The following is a 22,779-nucleotide window of genomic DNA, read 5'->3' as shown; positions in this document are numbered from 1 at the left end:
GTTATGTCAATCACGTATCGACTTGTGATTATTTTTCCCGCCAAGTTTCTTCCCGATCCCTCCACTTTAAGAGTTTTCCCAGATTTTAGTTCCCCTTCCCCAACTCCCCGCAAAGTCACCGGATCCGGTCGGGATTTAAAATAAGGGCTCTATATCCTTCCAAACATCAAGTTTCATTAAAATTTGAATACCCGTTCGTAAGTTAAAAAACACCTCATTTTTTCTAATTTTTCCGATTGAAGCCCTCCCCCTCCCCCTAGATGGTAGAATCGGGGAAACGACACTTTTTAATTTAATTTGGTCTGGTTCCTGATACGCCTGCCAAATTTCATCGTCCTACCTTACCTGGAAGTGCCTAAAGTAGCAAATCCGCGACAGACAGACAGACCGACAGAATTTCCGATCGCTATATGTCACTTGGTAGATACCAAATGCCCTAAAAATGATGGGATATTCTAGGGTATCGTAGCATCGATGAGTTTCAGCAATCCTTGTCAACTGATTGTTTCGCCTATACAGAATGATATCTAGAGGTTAGAACTGATCACCGAGCGATTGCCACTTCGTTGATAGTTGGAGCATTGTAATCTATGCACATGTTCAGCAGTAGGCGTTTTGTCAATGGAAATAACAATTATATGCTTATCAGTAGGCATCAAGTCGATTGCTGTTTTGAACAGACGCCCTAAATTATTATTATTGTGGAAAAGATGTTGCAACTAGAACGATAGTCCTTTCAATGCCGTAGAAATTCCGCAACGTGCATTCAATTCAGCATTGCTATCACTGATGAAGTACAGTTGCACGAATTTACTATGCTCACCTGAGAATGGTAGAAGGGAGCCTCCTATATGATAAATATGCCGTTTTACTTTGAAAGTAGGCATAAAATGACCGTGTTCTTCAATTTGGGCACCAAACGACGTCATTTGCAAACATGAGTTATATTTCCTGATATTTAATAAAAAACGATTCGACACGACGTCATTTGCAAACATGAGCTATATTTCCTGATATGTAAAAAAAACCGATACGACCACGTTTTCTATGAAAACCTTATATGAAAGCCTTAGGGCATAACCTACAAACCCTGCCCTGAGGGCTGGGGCGGTCATCCTCAAATACACAGTTTCCGGACCTTTCAACAACGTAGAACAAAATGACTATCCCAAATTTTGATTGTAAGTGTTCGGGGAAATAATGAGCGTGGAGGAGGGGAGCGCATCTGCCCTCCGATCACTTTAGACTAATAAAAAGGTCACTAGTCCTCTCAATTTCCAGTCGAATAAGCCCTTTTTGAAGTCTCTACATCAACACTCTATAGAAAACTTATATGCCCCAAGTGCATAACTTACAACCTTGCCCTAAGGTTTGTTGGGTATCATCCTCAAAGACCTAATTTCCGGACCTTTCAACTACGTTGAACAAAATGGCTTTATCAAAACTTTTATCGGAAGTGTTCTGAAAAATTAGTGAAAAAGGAACTGTCTAGGGTGGAAAAATCACCATTTGCTGCTGATTCAGGAATGGTAATACTATTTCGATTAATCTTAATAGTAAAAATGATTTTTCTTTTTTTTTTTTAACAAACTATATTATGCTGATCCATTAAACAGTTCGTTAGCACGAACTGTTTAGTGGAGTAAGTATGGAGTGACCCGACTCTATAGTAAGGAACTCTACAAAATGGAATTTTTATACCAATAGATATATCAAAAGAATCGGCTCATTAATTATAGTCGTACTTATCAAAGATTACGAGCCTGAGGAAATTTTTCCCGTTTTGGAAAGGGGGAAAGCACCTCTAAAAGTAAAGTGATCTTGACTTTGAAAATCACACCATCAGATTCAGGGTATTAGAAAACTCTATTGTACAGGTTTCAAGCTCGTATCTGCAAAAATGTGGAATTTTGTATATTTTGCGAGAAGAAAGATCACGGATATGTGTTTATTTGTTTTTTTTTTCGGGGATGATCCTATTGACCCAGTGGCCCTGGAATATGTGGGGAATGGCTCAATCGAACGGGAATTAAAAAAAATTGAAAGGCAACTAGGCTCCCCCCGCCCCTTTTTCCCAAATCGCCGATCAAAATCTTAAGATAGCCATTTTGTTCATCATAGTTGAAAAGCCCAATAACTATGCCTTTGGGTATAACGTGCCCCCACCCTTCACCCCCCCCCCCACAGCCGCGGGAGAAACGTCGTTAAGTTAAAAAATTTGCCCCATTGTTTGCACATAGTATTTGTTATTGGGATGCATGTATACATTTTCGGGTGGGGGGACAAAAGACGCTTAAAGAGTTTAGCATAAAGAGTGAGGTGTTGAGGAGGGGGAAATCAGGTTGTTTGGCCGGTCTGGGGCCAAACGGAAAGCAGGTCGTTCGCGGTTGGGTGGGAAGAAGTTATAAAGAAAGATTTAAGGGAAAATGGTAGCTTCCTAGGAGGTTGTAAAGAGGGAGGCTTTGAACAGATTGGGATGGAGGAGGAGTGTTCGTAGTGTTGGCCTCAGGTGGCTTGGTCCTGCAGTGAGTTGCTAGTATTAGTAATAGTATTAAAATTCAAAAAGACAAACATCGACGTTCAGTTACGATAGGTTACGTCATAGAGTTGTTATGGTGTTTATTAATATTTGTTTTTAAAAAATGGCCGAAAAGAAGTTTTGCAATGAAAAGTAAAGAGGAAGTTCAATCTTAAAACGATAAGAAATTGCTATCAAATATTTCACTTTTGGGGTGGAATTTTGGAAAGATAATTTTAGATACTTTAAAACGAATAAAGAAGAAACAGCTAATTTCTTGTTAACAGCACCAAACAAATTGAATGCAGGATGGAGGAACTAAACTGTTTTGGCTTAATTGCTGTGAATCCTGACCAAGAGACTCCGTCGGAAATGCACCTGAAACAAGAATTAGAAAATGGGGATCTAAGAACTAAAACAGAAGCAATGAAGAAAATAATAAAATTATCAATGGCTGGAGAAAAATTTCCTGGTTTGTTGATGCACATAATCCGTTTTGTGCTACCTGGAGAAGACCACTTTATCAAAAAGCTGATGCACATCTATTGGGAAATTGTACCAAAAAGAGGGCCAAATGGAACCCTATTAAATGAGATTATTTTGGTTTGTAATGCATTTCTGGAAGATTTGAAACACCCAAATGAATTTGTCTGTGGCAGAACGCTTCGTTTTCTCTGCAAATTAGACGAAAAAAAGGTTTTCCAACCATTAATGCCTTCCGTCATCTCGAGCCTTAAACACAAGCATTCGTACGTTAGAAGAAATGCTGTTCCTGCCCTGTGCAATATTTACAGGAAACATCCGTCTTTGATTCCTGATGCAACTGAAATAATTGCCCGAAATCTTGAGAGTGAACAAGATATGTCATGTCGTCGTAACGCGTTTTTGATGCTTACACTGAATGATAGGGATAAAGCCCTTCATTATTTGAGCAGTTGCATTGATCAAGTTCAAAACTTGGAAGAAATACTTCAACTAGTTATTGTTGAATTTATTTACAAGGTTTGCGCAGCCTCACCAAGCGAGGGATCACGTTTTTTTCGATGAATCTTTAGTCTACTTAACTCATCGTCATCAGCTGTGAGATATGAAGCGGCTGGAACTCTTGTAATCCTATCAAACTCGCCATCGACTATAAAGGCCACTGCTGCATATTATATTCATCTCATCATTAAAGAGTCTAATAATAATGTGAAGCTTATTGTCCTTGACCGTTTGGTAGGTTTGAAAGAAGTTGTCGGAGCTGTTTCTGCCCTCGAAGTGGTTGTAATGGATATTCTAAGGGTTTTATCAGTCAACGATCTTGAGGTTCAAAGAAAAACTTTGAATCTCACCCTTGAACTTGTCTCTCAGCGAAATATTACCGATAATGTTGACCTCCTAAAAAAAGAATTGGCCAAAACCCACAACACCTTAGAGCACGAAAATATGGGCCGTTATCGCCAACTTCTTATCAAAACCCTACATAACTGCTCCATCAAGATCCCTAATGTTGCTTCATCCATCATTCCAACGTTTTGTGGAATTTTAAGGTTTGTGGATTTTAAACGAGTTGGCTGCCCTTGATGTGTTAAAGTTTCTTGGAGAAGCTCTACATTTATTGAATGATCTGCGACCGCTTGTCGTTGAGACACTTTTAGAATATATTTTTCAAAGCATTGAATCTTTGAAAGTTCATCGTGCGACGCTATGGATTCTTGCCGAATACGCAGAAACTCCTGAAGAAATCATTGCCATTGTGCAAAAAATTCGCGTGGGTCTTGGCTAAATACCCTTTGTTGATGATACCAAGGAGAACGATGATGACAAAGATACAGAACCAGCAACTGCAACTGAGCAACTGAGAAAAAGTCAGCCACTTTTACAACTACAAAGATCACTGCTGATGGCACCTACGCTACGGAATCTTCATATTTGACACCCAAGATGTCTGGTAAGGCTAGTAATTTGCCAGTATTAAAGAAGTACATGTTTGATTCAGATTTTTCAATATCTGTCTGTTTGGCTTCCAGTTTGGTCAAACTGGCTTTAAAATTTCAAACAATGAATGTTGGCAAAAGTCGAATCAACGGTTGTTTTTTTTTTGCCGAAGCGATGCTCATCGTGACGTCTCTGCTACGGCTAGGAAGATCTAGCGCGGTCACAAAATTCCTAACTGACGATGAAGAAAACAGGATTTCTCTTTGTCTGCGAGCTTTGTCGGATAGATGCCCCGCGTTATATACAGTGCTTTAGTTTCTGAAAGCAAGGAGTCCACTGATTTGGGGCAAGGAGCCCCAAGTTTATAATGAAGAACAAGTTGGAACCAGAAGGGATCAAGACTATAGCCATGATGTAGATTATGATGTACAGACGGATTTTGGCAATGTTTTGAACTTTTGTGGTGGTGATAAAGCTGAAGATGTTTTCGAGATGAGCTTCAATCAAACCGTTGGCAAATCTTCGGACAAAAAAGATGAAGGATTTGATTCAACTCTGTTAAGCAAAGTCAGCCAACTTACAGGTCTCTCTGACCCAGTTTATGCAGAAGCTCATGTTAATATTGTTAATCAGTTTGACATTGTCCTTGATGTTTTTATGGTGAATCAGACAGATGATACGCTTCAAAACTGTACCCTAGAATTGGCAACAATCGGCGATTTGAAACTTGTAGAAAAGCCCTCTTCTTTCGTTTTGTCTCCTCACGATTATATCTACATAAAAGCCAGCGTTAAAGTAGCATCCACTGAAAATGACACAATTTTTGGAAATATTGTTTATGATTGATATGGGTGGCTCTCAATCAGATCGAAATATTATCATTATCAATGACATTCACGTTGATATCATGGATTACATATTTCCAGCTGTTTGTAATCTTGAGGAATTCAGGCAAATGTGGGCCGATTTCGAATGGGAAAATAAGGTCACTGTGAACACTACTCTTACTGACCTTCACAATTATTTAGAGCATTTGCTTAGATCTACCAATATGAAGTGCTTGACACCAGCAAAGACTTTAGCAGGAGATTGCAATATGCTATTAGCCAATTTTTAGAGAAGATACTCTTGCAAACGTCAGCATTGAGAAGCCGCTAGACGAGAACAATGGTTCTATTGTTGGACAAATTCGAATTCGTGCAAAAACTCAAGGAATGGCTTTAAGTCTTGGTACCTTGGATGTGAAGGAAGATTTGTTTAGTGGGGAAGAATTAGCGGCAGTACTAAAAGGATTAAAAAATAATAAGGCCCCAAGTGCTGATAGTATGATTAATGAGTTTCTTAAATATGGTGGCTCTGAGGTTAATAATAAGCTACTGAAGATTATGAACATGATTTTTGAAAAAGGGGAAGTACCCAATGATTTTAGGAAAATCTTAATTAAACCACTGTATAAGAAAGGTGACAAGAGTGAGTGTCGTAATTATCGAGGCATTAGTCTGGTCTCTGTAGGTAGCAAATTACTGAGTAATATGATACTTTTTAGACTGAGACATGCTGTAGACAAAGTTTTAAGGGAAGAACAATGCGGTTTTAGAAAAGGTAGAGGATGTGTCGACCATGTTTTCACTCTTAGGTTAATAATTGAGAAGTCCCTTCGTTGTCAAACACCTTTGGTCCTCAGTTTTATCGATTATGAGCAAGCTTTTGATTCTGTTGATAGAACAGCGTTAACAAAGGTCTTATCGTTATAGGGTATACCAGAAAAATACATTAAAGTGATTTGCGCTATGCACGAGAATAATACTGCTGCGGTTAAGGTAGGAAATGAGGTTAGCAACTGGTTTTGTATTAAATCAGGAGTTAAGCAGGGTTGTGTTCTATCCCCCTTTATATGGATCATTTTGATGGACTTCGTCTTAAAGAGCACAGGAAAAGCAATTGGAGACCATGGAATCAAATGGGGAGGAAGAACGCTCCTGGACTTAGATTATGCTGATGATTTAAGGATATTAGATGAAAGTGTGAGCAAAATGAATGAATTTTTAGATGTTTTACGAGTTCAGGGTGCTAAAATAGGCTTGAAAATTAATGTTAAGAAGACTAAGTCACTAAGGCTAGGAACAAGTGAAGATGAACAGGTGACATTAGGTAACGAAAAGATTGATCAGGTTGGGAGCTTCAGCTACCTCGGTAGTATTATTAGTAAAGATGGTGGGAGCAGTGAAGATGTTAAAAGTAGAATAGCTAAGGCTCAGGGTGTTTTTTCACAGTTAAAAAAAGTTTGGAAGAATAGAAAGATAACTCTACCAACCAAGATTAGAATATTGGAAGCTACAGTGATGACAGTGGTCAAATATGGCTCTGAAGCATGGGCGCTCTGAAAAGCGGATGAAGATTTACTAGATGTTTTCCAGAGAAATTGCCTACGGACTGTTCTGGGTACCCGGCTGACTGACCGTATTTCAAACAGTAGGTTGTACGAAAAGTGTGGTTCAATCCCGCTTTCTGGGGCTATATTGAAAGAAAGGTGGAGGTGGCTAGGCCACGTTCTACGGATGAAGGATGACAGATTACCGAAGATTGTCCTTTTTGGCCAACCGTCTGGGGCTACACGGAAAGCAGGTCGTCCTTGTCTGGGTTGGGAGGATGTCATAAATAAAGATTTAAAGGAAATGGGAACTTCCTGGGAGGGTGTAAAGAGGGAGGCTTTAAATAGACTAGGTTGGAGGAGGAGCTTGCGTAGCTGTGTTGGCCTCTGGCGGCTTGGTGCTGCAGTGAGTTATTAGTAGTAGTAGTAGTAGTAGTAGATAAAGTGAATGTCATCCAAAGAGTTATGCTAAAGCACACTGGTGTGTAAAGTAAAGTGGTTCCTTTTCAATTCCATTGAAATATTTTTTGTTTTTGCGTGGTGATGAAAATTAAATGGCTTATCGGTGTTTTGGAAATGCATTGTAGAATAAAATATATTCATAAAAATATTCATAGTAATTGAAACCCAAAAGGAACTAAAATTAAAATAGATAATCACATCAAACGTAAAAGTAACATACTGATATAAAAGATTAACTAAAATCCAATACGAATAAAAGCTAAACTGAATGCTCTATTCAAACTTACACAAACAGAAATTACTACTCAAATGATTTTGACTACCCCTCTCCCCCTTCTCCTTATGATAAACCATCTTAAGTATATTGCATCATTTGCGTTATGTTGGAAACCATTTGTATTTTGACTGCATGCTTTACCTTTACAAAACATCAATGAAAAAAAAAAAACAACATTAAAATCAAGATGACTGGAAATAGCTAACGGAAGTGAACTGAATGTTAAATATATAATGATATTAATTCCCACAATTCTGACCAAATCATGATCCAAGATTTTATTAATTGTAATTGTTTATTTTTGAATGTTCTTATTATAAGAATGAAGTTGAAGATGTTTCCCTGGATATTTATTGAATATTCTGCCTCTTCTCAAAAATGGCTAGATCATAATTTATCAGGGTTGGAAGGCGGGGGGCTCTACAAGGGGCGAGGGGACCTGGTTGCCCTCTAACTTTTCAGCATACCTCTCAACATGCTCTAAAGGTTCCAACTGAATACCCTCAGCTGTTCCTGAGATATTGCTCATACACCAGCTGATAACCAGCATCTGCTTTGTGTGTTTTGATTTTGTTCAACACCCTCCGCAGCATTTCCTGAAAGTTTCGCTTAATAACTTAAACTGTTGTGGAAACCCATGATCAAACATGCCCTCCTCCATTTTCTAAAAAAGGAATCCCTGTGTCTAAACAATAGATTACATAAATAATTTACATCCCTTTGCCCCAGGGGCTGTATGAAGTGGGATAGGAGTCTTGCCATCATCGGAGATATGATTATTTGACCTTAAAGATTATTTTGAATAAAATGGTCTTCTGAAAATTGTGATTGTATGTATCTGCGTGGAGGGTAGCTAAAAAGGACCTGGAAGGGGGGCTGGTTATTCTTTGATCAATCTTGACTCTTTAAAGAGAATTTGAACTTTCAATTTCAATCAAATGAGCCCCATCTGAAGTTTTTATGTCCACTCTTTCCATATGATGTGGCTCTGGGGAAAAATGAAATAAATAAACTAATGCATTGAAACCTTATGGGCCTTCCAAGAAGCCTTTTTTCAAGTAGCGTTAGTCTCATTCGCAAGCACGAGCTGCAGCACTCACAAGTGGCTTTGGTCACTAGTAGTTGTAGCTTCAAGTAGTCCCAGACGTAAGTAGCCGCAGTCATAAGTAGTTGCAGTCGTAAGTAGTTGCAATCGGAGTCATAAGTAGTCGTAGCTGCTGTCGCAAATAGTTTCAGTCATAAGTAGTCACAGCCGCAGTGACCAGTAGTCATAGTGGAAGTCACAAGTTGCTGCAGTTGCAAGTAGTCGTAGTTGCACGTAGCTTTATGTTGCAATCTCTGTAGTATGAGTAGCAATAGTAGTGACTTGGAAAGTTTCAATTAATACCCCTAGTTGCTCCTAAGATAATGCAGATTCACCCTTTTAAAATCTAAAATGTTTGATTTAGCTCAATATCCTTTCAAGATTCTCTGAAGTTCCACCTTAATACCTAAGCCTTTTTTTTTCAAACAGCCAGGGTCAAACATTTGACCCTTTCCCAATGATGGATCCCGTATAGAACGTTTCTCTACTTTTATTATAGATAGTCATTGATAACATGAATCGTATTCTATGACGTTATTAAACACCTTCTAGAATACATGGGCATTCTAAAATATTCTCCGCAGGACTGGCCCTTATTCATTGGTCCAAAAAAGTCTGAAATATGTTCTATGTCGATAATTTTGGATCCAAAATTGCTCACTCGACGAAAATACAAGAATATGGGACTGGTCTTAATTTTGGAAAAAAATGTCGTATTTTGAGCATCAAGGGGTGACTTGTGTGGGCCATGGTGGATTTTCATCTTGGAGAGCTTAGCGGCTACGAATTTTTCTTGTTTTTTGTGTCACTGGGACAGCAAAGACCAGAAAAATCACTAAGTGAAAAAGGAGTGGCCTCGGAGAGAAAATGTAGTCCCCGGGGAAAAGAATACATCAATGACCCTTTAGTTGCACGAATGGAAATCAACCCCCCCTCCCTCTGAAGATAGGCATTTTTATGCAGTTTGTAAGGGCTCTAGGTAAGAATGTATAACGCCGTGCTGCCACTTGATTTTTTTTCAGAAAACTGAAGAACAAGGTGAAAGATTTCACCAAGGCATAAAGACTATGGAGGGTTGTTTCCAAGGAAGGTATGATAATATGATGGTACTGCAGGAGTTCTAAAGGAGAATATTTCAACAAAGTGCATTCAAGAGTATAACGTAAAAGAAACTTCCTGATTTTCAAGTTGCTACTCTTGTGTTATTAACATGTAACTGTGCATTTAGTTTAGTTTCTACCATGATAGTATTTTGTGTCGTTGATTGTCTTTAAGACAAAAATGATGGTTTAAACTTTAATTGTTTATTTTTTTTCCACGTGATGCTTCATTCAAAAAACAGCATTTCTTATGTCGCATCATATTCCCATATCTTAAAAATTTGAGCTTCTAGCCAAAAACTAATGTCATTGAAATTCAGTTCATTCAATATAGAAAAAATCCGCAAAAAAAAACACTGTTCCTCAGTGTAATACCACCTATATATACAACCTGATGTCGTCAATTGATCCTAACTTTTATGTACAATAACACAATGAGGCTATCTGTTTTTATCGTCGTACGAGTTCTGTTTCAATTTGTGAGTCATTTTATCACCAAGTAACGCATCCATTGTAACCAAACTATTGTACGTATAACATTTTTGTAGTATCTCACCATTACTATTTTTCTTTTCTTTTACCAAACAGGCTAAGGAAGGATACCATCTGTCCCTATTTTCTGTCACTAGTGCATCCATCAGTCAGTTCAACAGTGACAAATACGATTACGAACGATTCAAGATTCAAGATTCATTTATTTAAAAACAGCTTGTATAGTATTAGCAAGAGCCTCATAGTAAAAGAGCTGTCTTTTTAGTGCAAAATAAGAATTCTGATAATACCAACTTAAACAAGATTTAGAAGCCTCCTCATTCATCGTCAATTCTTCATTACATTTTATGTTCAATACATTATGTGTTACGTAGTTCCATGTTCCCTGGCCCTGGAGATCAGTTTTACTTCATAATTTTTTTTTCATTGTATTTGAAAATGTTGTCGAGTAGCATAAAACTTTTTAAGTTTTGGGGTCTAATTCTGGGACTAAGAATGTCTTCGCATTTTTTTTTTTTTTTTTTTTTTTTTTTTTTTTTTTTTTTTTTTTTTTTTTTTAATATAATTTACCATTTTGATAGATCATAGTCTAACCTAAGAAAAAAAAACTTCTTTTTCAGGAATCACACGGGTGGTTTTGAAAGTCTATCTCCTGACAATTCTGTTTTTGTGCATCTAGCGGAACTTTACGCTAAGAAACATAGAAGAATGAATGAAAATTTCACTACTAATGGTGCTAAATGGTATGATGTCAAAGGTAATTTTTGTCTCTTCTTCTTTTTTTTTACTTTCCAGTGAGCCAGATCCGCCAGCTAATGGCTAGCAAAAAGATTGCTTTGGTTCATTTCTTATATATACGATGTAGGTGGAAATACTGGAAAATAGCCCGTAGTAGAATGTGTTGTTCTTTTTTTCAAAAATTGCCATATAATCATATATGCCTTTACTCAAAGTAGCTAACACATTCTAATATGCTACTGACCAAGATCGCATGTGAAAAAGACGACGAATTACTAAACTTCAGACTTTTAAAAGCCAGATGAGTCTGTTACTGTTTAAGTCTTATTCTGCTGGTGTTGATGGTTTGTCCCTTTGAACTCTCAAAGGGATTTTAGGATATATTTGTACCTGTCTAGTTTTTTTTTATCAATCTTTCCCTAGAAAAGGGAAGTTTCCCGGTGCAGTTTAAGGTGGCGAAAGTCATTCCCCTTCACAAAGGTGGTCGCAAGGCAGATATAGAAAACTGAAGACCCGTATCAATTCTACTTATCTTTTCAAAGATACTGGAGAAAGTGGTACATAAACGGCTCTATAATTTTCTTCAGATGTATATGCTTTTGAGTCAGGCACAGTTTTGTTTTCTTAACAATCATCTAACGAAGCACGCCTTGCTGCACCTGGTTCAATGTGTCAACTGTGCATTGAACTCAGGTAACGTACCTATGTCTATTTTCATTGACATTAGAAAAGCGTTTGTCACGGTTGACCAAGAAATGTAGTGTCAAAAATCGAATGAAAAGTCTTGGAATAAATGGAGTTTGTCTAAGATGGTTTGAAAGCTGTCTTTACGGTAGGTCCCTTCAAGACGTTTTAAATGATGTTGTCTCATCGTCTTTTTCTGTGAAGTGTGGTGTACCTCAGGGTTCCGTGCTGGGCCCTTTACCTCATTGAGTTTACGTGGACATAATGCGCTTTTATCTGCAAAATTTATGTATTACTTTTTTTATGGATGACGCTGCGCTAACAGTAATTGCAAAATCAGTCGATGATTTAATAGCCAAAGCTAATAATGCTCTCAAAAGACTGGAGGTGTTTATGAGTGTAAGTTAGCTCTGCGTGAATTCAAACAAGACGTTTTTACTGATATTGTGTTGTGTGGATGATTCTCCTGATGTAAGTGGTAAAATCCTATTGTGTGAAAAGCGTGTTGTGCAGATTAAATCACTACGGTATCTTGGCTTCCAAATTGATTTAAATCTTTCGTGGAAGCACCATAGAGACATTATTTCTGCCAAAATTGCACGTAGAGTTGGTATTCTCGGAAGACTGAATTATATTCTGTCGGAACATACTCTTCGCACGATGTATTTGCAGTTATCTATCTATATATATCTTACGGATGTTTGGTCTGGAAAAGCAATTTTTATGTGAATTACAAGCGTGTGCAAGGGCTTTCAAAAGCTTGGAGGGCCAAAGCATCATCAAAATCAACATTTTTACTTTTAGACTTTAGGGATTTGTATGTTGAAGCCTCATGTTCGTCTTCACGGGAATGTATAAGTGCCTTTAGCAAGAATAGGATCTGTTTTGTCGCTCCCGGAATCGAAATAAAGTGGAACATTAAAATTGTTTTCGAAGGAAACGGAAAGCTTGTGTTTTCGTAAAAAAATTTCTAATAAAAAAATTTGTATAAGTTCCATTAGCAAGAATAGGATCTGCTTTATTGCTCCCGGAATTGAAATTAAGTGGAACATTAAAATTGTTTTCGAAGGAAACGGAAAGCCTGTGTTTTCGTAAAAAAATTTCTATGTTTGTCTCTAAGTCTGGAGATTTATGGTGATACTGGCAAAGAAAATTAGTTTCCTTTATGAATTCGACTAAAGACTGTGAGATGAGTTTATTACTTCTTCTTTGCGTTCTCGAGTCTTTTTTCTATAATTTGATCAACAAGTTTAATGGGGTATTATTATTATTATTATTATTAAAGAATAAAATGTGTGTTGTGTATTTAGCTTAGAGACTACATCAGTCTCTTAAGAAAAATCTAAAATTCTATCAACTATACAAATTGCGAGACTTCTTTACAGATGGGGAGTAGTTTGAATAGAAATATAAATTTCGAACACTATGAGTCAGTTTTCTATATAGAAAATTCAAGGCTGGAAATCCTTTTTAGAATTAGGACATCTAGAGTAGAGAGGTCTCTTTGAATCTTCACCCTCCAGCGTAGATCCTAGATCGGTATGAAAAGTATTCAAAGACACTAAAAACTTATTCAGAAAAGCATCTCCATGGTCTTAAGTGGACAGATTATCATCATCGAAATAGGCCCAGAAAGAATATTCAAGTGGAAAACTTCAAAGCGGAATTTTCAACGAATTCTATATAGAAAATGCCGAATAAGGAAATAAAACTGTTCCCAATGCTCTAAACTCATGATTTGAAGGAAAAATTCGTGTCTGAATATAAGGAAAATATATAGAATATGTTTTCATTATGTATAATGCGGTATTTTTTGCTTATGATTTATAATATTATATTTTCTTTATTAAATATAAGGAAAACTTGTTACAGAGTCGAAATAGAGTGATGAAAGCTTGTTTACATTTTTATGTCACATTTATATACTCAGCGTTCTATTCACTTTTTGCACTTCGCTAAGGTCTTTGTGTTGAAATACCTTCTTTGTTTATGCTATTTACTACTGAAAATTTTCTGTAAGTTTTGCTCTGTACTCGTATTTTTAATTTTTGTTTCGCCTACTTGCAAAATGGAATAGGCTCTTAATCATTTAGTGAATGAGATGGTTAAAATGTTTGTTTGGCCCTTTGGATATTAACTTCTAGATTTAATGTGTAAACTTAAACGCCTTCTTTTACCTTAGATGGTTATATGAGAACAGTTAAGGGGGGAGGGGTGCAGCTTTACGAAATTCAAGGAAGGTGTTTATATGGCCTGAGATCGTTAATGATATAATAGTTTTTACGACATTTGTTTTTCTGTCAAATTTGCTTCAAGGAAATATTATTGTGATGAATGACGCTAAGCTTCATATACTATTGGAGCATTTCGGTACGATAAATTTGGACCATTTTGAAAGATAAATTCGAAACTCTATTAAGTGCTTTGTCTCCGAAATTTAATTTTTCATACGATGTTCATTGATAGTATTGACGCTCATGGTAAAGGCTAATGATATTCATCCCTAGAAAATTTTCTAGGTCATTGCTCATCTCAGATAAAACTGAATGAATTATTGTTTTCAGGTGGCATGCAAGATTTCAATTATGTATGGGGAAATTGTATGGATATAACAGTGGAGTTGTCCTACTGTAAATACCCTCCCCCAGATCACTTAGATCAAGAATGGAATGATAACAAAGAAAGTTTGTTGGCATATATTGAAGCGGTGCATATGGGAGTTAAAGGTAAGTCCTGATCGGCGCATGTATTATAATCTTTTGCTAATAGAATAAGAGATAAAATATGTATGTACGGGGGGGGGGAGATGAAGAAACCTAGTGTATATTAGAAGTACAATTACAGCCAACTCTCGATAATTTCAAACTCAAGGGACGGGAAGAAAAGTTCAAATTACCAAGAGTTCAAATTATCAAGAAGGAGCAAGGAAGAATTTCAAATAAACAAGTGCTTTATTGAAAATAGATAGCCCATATATGTGCATACACACATATAAACTCGTTTATTTAACTTCTTAATCACTTATGCATATGGAGCATGTTAAAAACCATGCGATCGAAAAAATTGTTTTGCAAACTATTTTTTTTTTTTTTGAAGGGACTTCCATCCTACATTGATCAAGTCATTTTCGACGGTGATGAGAGCTGTAAATAAATTGTCACTTGTTTCTGTTCTGATAGCATAGGAATGTAAGCTGTCGACGGATAATCTTGCCTTGCTTAATGCGAGTCGAGTGAGTGGTTCTTTTTTTTCTCCTCCTTTTCATCTTGAATAGTCAACAATCCGGCATCGGTTAAAGCACCATGGACAGCAATTTCATTGTCCATGTGAACAAAACCTCAAATGTAAACTCATCACAGTTTGATAGAAGTAACTATTGTGTGTCTAGTGGAATGAACACTGATACTGTTAAATGTCGTGACTGATAACCTTTGTAGGGTTTTCTGTTTCCTTAGCAAACCCGAGTTGGTTGATGCAGTATGTAGGGTAATATAACTGATTCCAGGCCTTATCGTAGTTATAGAGGTTAAAACTGTTATTTTTACATTTTCACTTTTATCAGTGTTGTCCAGCAGAATTTATTTTTATAGTGTTTCCAACCAAGATGTCCTTGTTGCAAATTCAAATTATCGTAAGTGTTTCTTTTTCAAATTATCGAGTTTTTTTCAAGGGACTCTGAAAAGGGTTCTAATTGTCGAGATATTCCAATTATCGACTGCAAATTATCGAGAGATTCAAATTATCGAGAATCGAATATACTGAAAAAATGAATTTATAGGATAAAGGGTAAAGATCTTTCGGAATCATTGCTGGTGCATGGGGCGTCGTCTCGACGTTTCAGTAGCTTTTTTAAGACAAGTAGCAAGCTTGTCCCCTACCCTTGCTGTGGGGGAGATCGAACCCTGTGCCCCGAATTAGGTTATAAGTATATTATAAATAATTTCTTTGACCGCACTACCTTTCCATCTACAAATTTAACAAATGAAAATGTAGAAAAATGGGCATAATATTTTAAATGAGACTGTTGACAAAACAAGAAAATTCAAACAAAATTTTAATAATAGAAAACGGTCTGATATTTCAACTTCATGTCCCGAGCCCATTTTAAGAAAAAAAAACAAGAAAAACCGACAAAACTACATTGAATAGAATTTATAAATAAAATGCAAAAAGAAAAACAAAAAACAGGTGAAAACCAAAAAAAAACTCAGACACTGAAAATATATTACTCTTCTTTTAACATGGATTGGGTGGTTTGACAATAACGATTATTGTTTTTGGGTTTTCTATAAATCGAAATAAGCTATTATTATCCCTATGAATCCACGTATCCAAAAATCGTAACTTATCCTCCGTTACCTTTTCTATTAGTTTTTTTTTCGTTGAAAATGGCTTCCGGACGAAAACCCGAATTATTTGGAACTTTTTTTTATTATTATTACAAGGTTTTCGTTTTTCCTGTTATGCCCATTGTCTTATTTAAAATATTATACACGTTTTCTATATTCATTTTCTATTTTCATTTGTTTAATTTGTAAGTATCTTAAATTTTTTACTTAAGAGTAGTAAGTACACATTATTATAAGTATCAATATACTGAATATTCAATGTTCAGAGGAGGTGTTGAAAGTGTTCATCATGAATTCTGACTCTCAAATTAGCACATCTTAACAGATGTCCAAAGAATTTTGCCGGTTTGATTTGGTGTGCTTTTGCAATCATGTTGTGTATTTTTAACTTGTTTGATTAAATGCGTGTTTTACTCTAAATCTTACCCTTTAAGTTACCCCACGATTGGAATCGTAGGTAGATACGTTTAATGACCTGAAATACAAATTTACTGGGGAAAGTCTAGACCCCAATGAACCGTTGGTCTCATTTTCTTTAGTAACATCGTAAAGACTAAAGTTTATGTAACAGAACTGTTTTAGTCGTTCGTATTGCAGGTGACGGTGAAAGAGTAGGACTATGTTATTTTTCAGAAAGATGGTGCCAGGGCGTATGCTTTACAGTTTTCAATGTGATCCATACATGAAAATTTCAGAAAAGAATACACGATTTCCGCAAGTTTATGACCTTTCATATTGCGAGATTTGTCTATTTGCAATTTTTACTTGTAAAAATGTTTTACTGTGTATTAACAACCTCCCCACAATTGAAGAGCTAAAAATGAATAATCTTAATTGCTACTGCAATATCCCACCAAATGTACTGGCAAAAGTTTTCGAACTATCTTTGTGAATGATGTGTGGAAAAACTGACTTTTTGTCAGTTGATTCTTTTTTTTTCATTTTGTCATTTTGTCAAAATGACCCTTTGCAGGAGGAATCGAGGACATTACCTGGTGAAGCGGGGGGGGGGGGGGCTCTAGACAAAGAAAGTGTATTTTGTACTATTTTTGAGTTTTCTCTGAAGGGATGGTCCTTAGAAGCAATTTTGGAGGAAGGAGCCCCTATTGCATTTGTGTATGTATGGATGTATAGCACATAAAAACAACTTCCATGGATAGTAGATATTTCATATAGCCAAATTTAATTAAAAAGATAGACAATACATAGCAATTTGGACCTACCCAGAGAGGGAGGAGGGAGGACCACCCCAAGATTGACAAGATTGATTTTTGAAAAAATGCATTATAACTCACTTATTCCTTGAAATCTAGAAATGGAATTCTAAAATAGATCTTTAAGGTGTTGATCCTCCTCCTCTCCTGTCTAGTAAAATTGTCTGATCTCCTTTACTAAGGTCAATTTCTATCTATGTATACTGTCGAAAATTATATACTAACGACCAAGAATATTAGGAATAGTCAATAAACAACTTGAACTAGGTTGAATAAATGAAATAGTACAGATTAAATAAATGAGCATGAGGAGAAAGGGTAGTCAAGATTGGTTGCAAATATGTCATCGAAGGTGATAAGACGTGTTGAGTACACAGATTTAACAGTGCAATAAACACCTCTGCTGAGTGACTACACAAGGGGAATATAACCAACGCGGTCTTGCACGAAATAACAAATAATTCAATACAAAGTTGAAACATCTGTATACAAACATCTGTATGAAACATCTATATTTTAATTTAAGTTCCTTTATGCTCGTAATGGCTACTTCTTACAAATGTTGTTGAATTTCAGATTTTTCGAAGCATATTTGCTTAGTAGCTTTACCCAAGGATGGATTAGTAGTGGATGATGAGTCGATTTGAATTTGTTCAAAAAAGACGAATACTAAGTGAATATGTTAACTCTTTAATCTGGACATTCATCTACTAATGAGTACGAGCGGGTTTACATTTTGAGTAACAATAGTTATATATTTTCGTCTCCGACACGAAAGTACGCATTTCATACTTTTTCAAAAATGAGTTTGAAACTTTGGCAGATCCATCTGCTGGACCGTTATTTTTAGCTTGCTTTTACATAGTTATATCTTCATGGGAAATAGAGAAGACTATATGCTGAAAACAAAATGATTGCATTGTATACGCATTGCACATGATTGGATGTGTGTTAAGATTAAATAAAAAGGCATGTTTTTTTTTTTACTGAAGGCAAGGAGTGACTTTAAAACTTACGGTAATTATTCTGTATATAAAAGGGGCTGTCCAATCCCCAGCACCCCGGTCTTTACGCTAAAGTTTTTATTGTTTTAAAAAGTAGAGTCATGACAAAGAGTCAAACTTAAACTTAAAGAGCGGGGCGTTGAGGAGGGGACAGTCCCTTTTGTATACGGAATAATTTCTGTTTGTTTTAAGTTTTAATGTTGTTCCTTACTTTCGGTTAAAAAAAACTTGTTTTTTTTATTTAATTTCTGGAAGTTTTTGTATTAATGTAGGTTTTGAATTTGGCTCATCGTACATGAATAACTAAAACGGAATTTGCGTATAAATCTTACCTTTTTTAAACTAATGATAACCTTATAATTATCTAAGTTTCATTTTTGTTTCAGTTGTTTAAGAATGACTCCTGAATCACAAAGGCTATCTAATTAAAATAATAGCCTCTTTTAAAAGTTAAAAAAGAAACTTTAGCGTAGGAGCGAGTTACTGAGGAGAGACAGCCCATCTCATACACGTAATAAGTTTTAATGTTACTTCTTTCTTTCAGTTGAAAAAACAAATTATTTAATTGCTGGTTGGTTTTTGAATAAAGTCAGGATATCCAGCTCTCTCTCCATTGAAAATTCCCTTCCCCACGAGAAATTCTCCAAGGAAAGATTCTCCCGCGTAACTTGAATTTGCGACATTTGTGGAACTAATTATGTAAGGCATAGTAACAAAAAGGAAAAAGAGGTCGAAAATATTCTTGTGAAAATGAGAGATACAAGTTGAGCAATTCTCAAATGACTGAAATGAATAAAAATAAAAATCTTTAGAAGATATACGTAATCATTTATGTTCGTTTTAAGTTTTAATGTTATTTCTTACTTTCAGTTTGAAAAACTTTTTTTTTTAATTAATAACAACCACAAATTAAACACATACAATATTTTTGGTTTATTATCACACAAAAATCATAGTTATGAAGCTGCTTTAAGGCAAAATTATGCTAAGATTGGCCGGAAAATAATACAAACAAATTTTTGCTTATATCGGTCATTTTACAAAAGAGCGAGGCATTGACGAGTGGGTGAACTTCCTCATATACGTAATATGAGGGGATTCGGCCCCTCGTTAATACCTCGCTCTTTACGCTTAAGTTCGAATTTTGTTCCAGTTCTTCAAGAATGATCCCTGAATCACAATGAAAAATAATTTTATGGTTAATATTGACAATTCCTAACTCTGCAAAGGTAGGTACGGCAGTATACGGTGGTAATCATAGTTTCTCTAAAGATAAGTTGTTCAAAATACTCAGTTAAGATAGGTATTAACTAGCTTTTCAAACAGTTCGTGGTAACGAACTGTAGTAAGGAGCGACCTGGCTCAATAGTAACCAAAACTCTAAAAAACGGAATTTTGATACCAGTAGCTACATAAAAAGAATCGCATTTTAATGCTGATTTTAAATATATAAGTTTTATCAAGTTTAGTCTTACCAATGAAAAGTTACGAGCCTGAGAAAGTTTGCCTTATTTTAAAAAAACAGGGGGAAACACCCCCTAAAAGTCATATAATCTTAACAAAAATCGCACCATCAGGCTCAGCATATCATAAAACCGTACTGTAGAAGTTTCGAGCTCCTATCTACAAAAATGTGGAATTTTTTATTGTTTGCCAGAAGGCAGATCACGGATGCGTGTTTATTTTTTTTTTTTTTTTTTTTTTTTTTTTTTTTTTTTTTTTTTTTTTTTTTTTTTTTTTTTTTTTTTTTTTTTTTCAGGGGTGATCTTATCGACCCAGTGGTCCTAGAATTTTACGAAAGGGCTCGTTCTAACGGAAATGAAAAGTTTTAGTGCCCTTTTTAAGTGACCAAAAAAAATTGGAGGGCATCTAGGCCCCATCCGACGCTAATTATTTTCCCATAGTCACCGGTCAAAATTCTGATATAGCCATTTTATTCATCATAGTCGAAAAACCTTGTAATTATGTCTTACTCCCCCATATGGGGACTCCGTCCCATGGGGACGACTTACTCCCCCATATGGAGACTCCGTCCCATGGGGACGACTTACTCCCCCATAGTCCCCGTGATAGGGGCTGCAACTTACAAACTTTGACCAGTGCTTACATATAGTAATGGTTATTTGAAAGTGTACAGACGTTTTGTTGGGGGAACTTTACATGGAGGAATTTGTCACGTGGGAAGAAAATTTCCATGAAGGGAGCGCAGGATTTTCTTGCATTATTTAAAAAAAAATGAAAAAGTAAATATGAAAAAGTTTTTTCAACTGAAAGTAAGGAGCAGCATTAAAACTTAAAACGAACAGAAATTATTACGCATATGAGGGGTTCACCTCATCCTAATACTTCGCTCTTTACTCTAAAGTATTTTTAGGATTACAAATATTTATTCTACGTCCTTTGTGATTGAGGGGCCATTCTTAAGGAATTGAGACAAAATTTAAGCTTTAATGTTAAGAGCGATGTACTGACGAGGGAGTGAACCCCCTCATATACGTAATAAAAACATACAAATACAGAAAAAACTTAAAGTTTTAAAGTTAAAGAAACTAAAGTTTTTTACTGTTTTAAAAAGTAGAGTTGAGAGAAAGAGTCAAACTTTAGCGTAAAGAGCGGGGCATTGAGAAGGGAGCAGCCTCTTTCATATACGAAGTAATTTCTGTTCGTTTTAAGTTTTAATGTCGCTCCTTACTTTCAGTTAAAAAAAAAAAAACTTTTTTTATTTAATTTTGGTAAAGCATAATATGATGGTTCAAACAGGTGCCAGAGACGTTTTTGATTCTACGCAGCCGACGAAACCTAGTCCAGCTGCTAAAAAGTCAAGTGGTACGTTATATGAATATTTACAAGAACTCGTCATTTTTCTACTTTGATTTCTTGAAAGAATGTTTTTTTTCTTCTTTTACATAAAATTATTAAAATATAGCTGCTAATATTAAGATGTACCTACTAGGTTTTTGTGGGAAGGGGGGGGGGGTTGAATTATTCATTGCGAAATCATCATAAAAAAACGTATCTTAAATTTCCGTGTAAACACTGGATAGTAAAGCTTGAGGTTTAATGGATTTATGCTGTGTATTATTTTTTAAATCTATTAATTGCAAACAAGAATTGTTCAAACTGCAGTTTATAACTTAGTTAATCGTCTTATTTGGGTAAGCACTATAAATAATTATATTAGATAGTTTGCGAGCTAAATGTATAAACATTTTTGTTTCAGTTCAATTCTTCTTGCTTTCTTCCAAATTAGAAGCCAATATGCCTCTGTGATTGCATCTAGTGGCCAAAAATCCGCAAAGAGAATATTACCATTTTAGATAAAAAAGTGTAACACTTTTTTATTTTAAGCTTAACAAAATAAAAGTTATCAGCAGGTATACTGAATTGAAATTTAAATTTTAGGGCAAGTAACTGCCGAAAATACTGGGGAAGGAATTGCAAAAGCAGAAGTGCATGTGGATGGTAATGATAAATATATGTTGACATCTAGTGCAGGGGAATACTGGAGACTTTTGTTACCTGGAAAATATAGAATTTCAGTCAAAGCAAATGGGTGAGTATAACTTATATTATATATCCAGAGAATGATGAGTGTCAGTGGTGTTCAGTATACAATATTTAATGTGATATTCAACCATCTCGTGTTTCTGAAAACTCCTAAATATTCGAAAATCAGAATAAAATTTTGTGTCTCTTCAGATCTGGGACGAGTTTAAGATTTGAGTTTGGGAGGAAACTCATCAGTTAAGAAGCTCAAAAAATTAATAGCAACATAGGCTATTGTATATTTACAAAACCATCTTACTAGCAATCACAGCCTCGTTATGGTTTTTTTTTATGTAAGGTCGTTACATAACCTATTATTATTATGCTACTACACAGGTTTTTATTAACCGAAATTCTTGATTCCCATTACCATAATCAATTTTCCACTCATAGATCAGATTTTTTGTGTGAATTTCGTCCAACATCGAGATCAAGAGCTTGTTTCAGTGTTCGTTTTACTGGACCAAAAATCACAGTCTCTTTATGAGCTTTTTTATGTAAGGTCATTACTAAGCTCATTATTACTATACTGCTACAAAGATCTTATCGACCTAAATTCTTAATTCCTATTACTGTAAGTAACTGATTACTCATAGATCAGATTTGTCGTGTGAATTTCGTCCAATACCGAGAACGAGAGGGTGTTTCAGTGTTCGTTTTTCTGGACCAAAAATCAAAATCTCATTATGAGCGGAAAAGTTAGTTCTTCCATTATAATTCTTCCATAGTTCTTCCTTTATGAGTGGAACAACGGTTAATTCGGAAAAAGTTAGATATTTTCAACTTACGAACGAGTTATTAGATCTGAATGAAATTTGATATGTAGAAGGACCTCGTGTCTCACAGCTCTCATATTAAATCCCGACCGGATCAGGTGACATTGGGGAGAGTTGGAAGGGGAAAACGGAAATCTTGGAAAAATCTTAGATTGGAGGGATGGGGGTGAAACTTGGTGGGAAGTAGAAGTACAAGTCTTACATAAGTGATTGACATAACCGACCGGATCCGCTCTCTTTGGGG

General features: G+C 35.7%; 1 protein-coding gene and 1 pseudogene across 2 annotated transcripts in view; both read left to right on the top strand.

Moving 5' to 3' along the window:
• Positions 1-22,779, top strand: part of LOC136033915 (carboxypeptidase D-like) — a 218,828-nt gene that overhangs the window by 27,494 nt on the left and 168,555 nt on the right. For both annotated transcript variants that reach the window (XM_065714930.1, XM_065714931.1), the window contains exons 4-6: positions 10,845-10,981; positions 14,211-14,372; positions 21,616-21,766. In XM_065714930.1, the coding sequence (XP_065571002.1) occupies positions 10,845-10,981; positions 14,211-14,372; positions 21,616-21,766 (450 nt within the window). The remainder of the gene's footprint in view (positions 1-10,844; positions 10,982-14,210; positions 14,373-21,615; positions 21,767-22,779) is intronic.
• Positions 2,331-6,692, top strand: LOC136034160 (coatomer subunit beta-like; annotated as a pseudogene).

The sequence above is a fragment of the Artemia franciscana genome, chromosome 12 (assembly GCF_032884065.1).
Source record: "Artemia franciscana chromosome 12, ASM3288406v1, whole genome shotgun sequence".
Classification (NCBI taxonomy): domain Eukaryota; kingdom Metazoa; phylum Arthropoda; class Branchiopoda; order Anostraca; family Artemiidae; genus Artemia; species Artemia franciscana.
The sequence above is the reverse complement of the archived record's forward strand: the minus strand, read 5'-3'. Positions and strand labels throughout refer to the sequence as shown.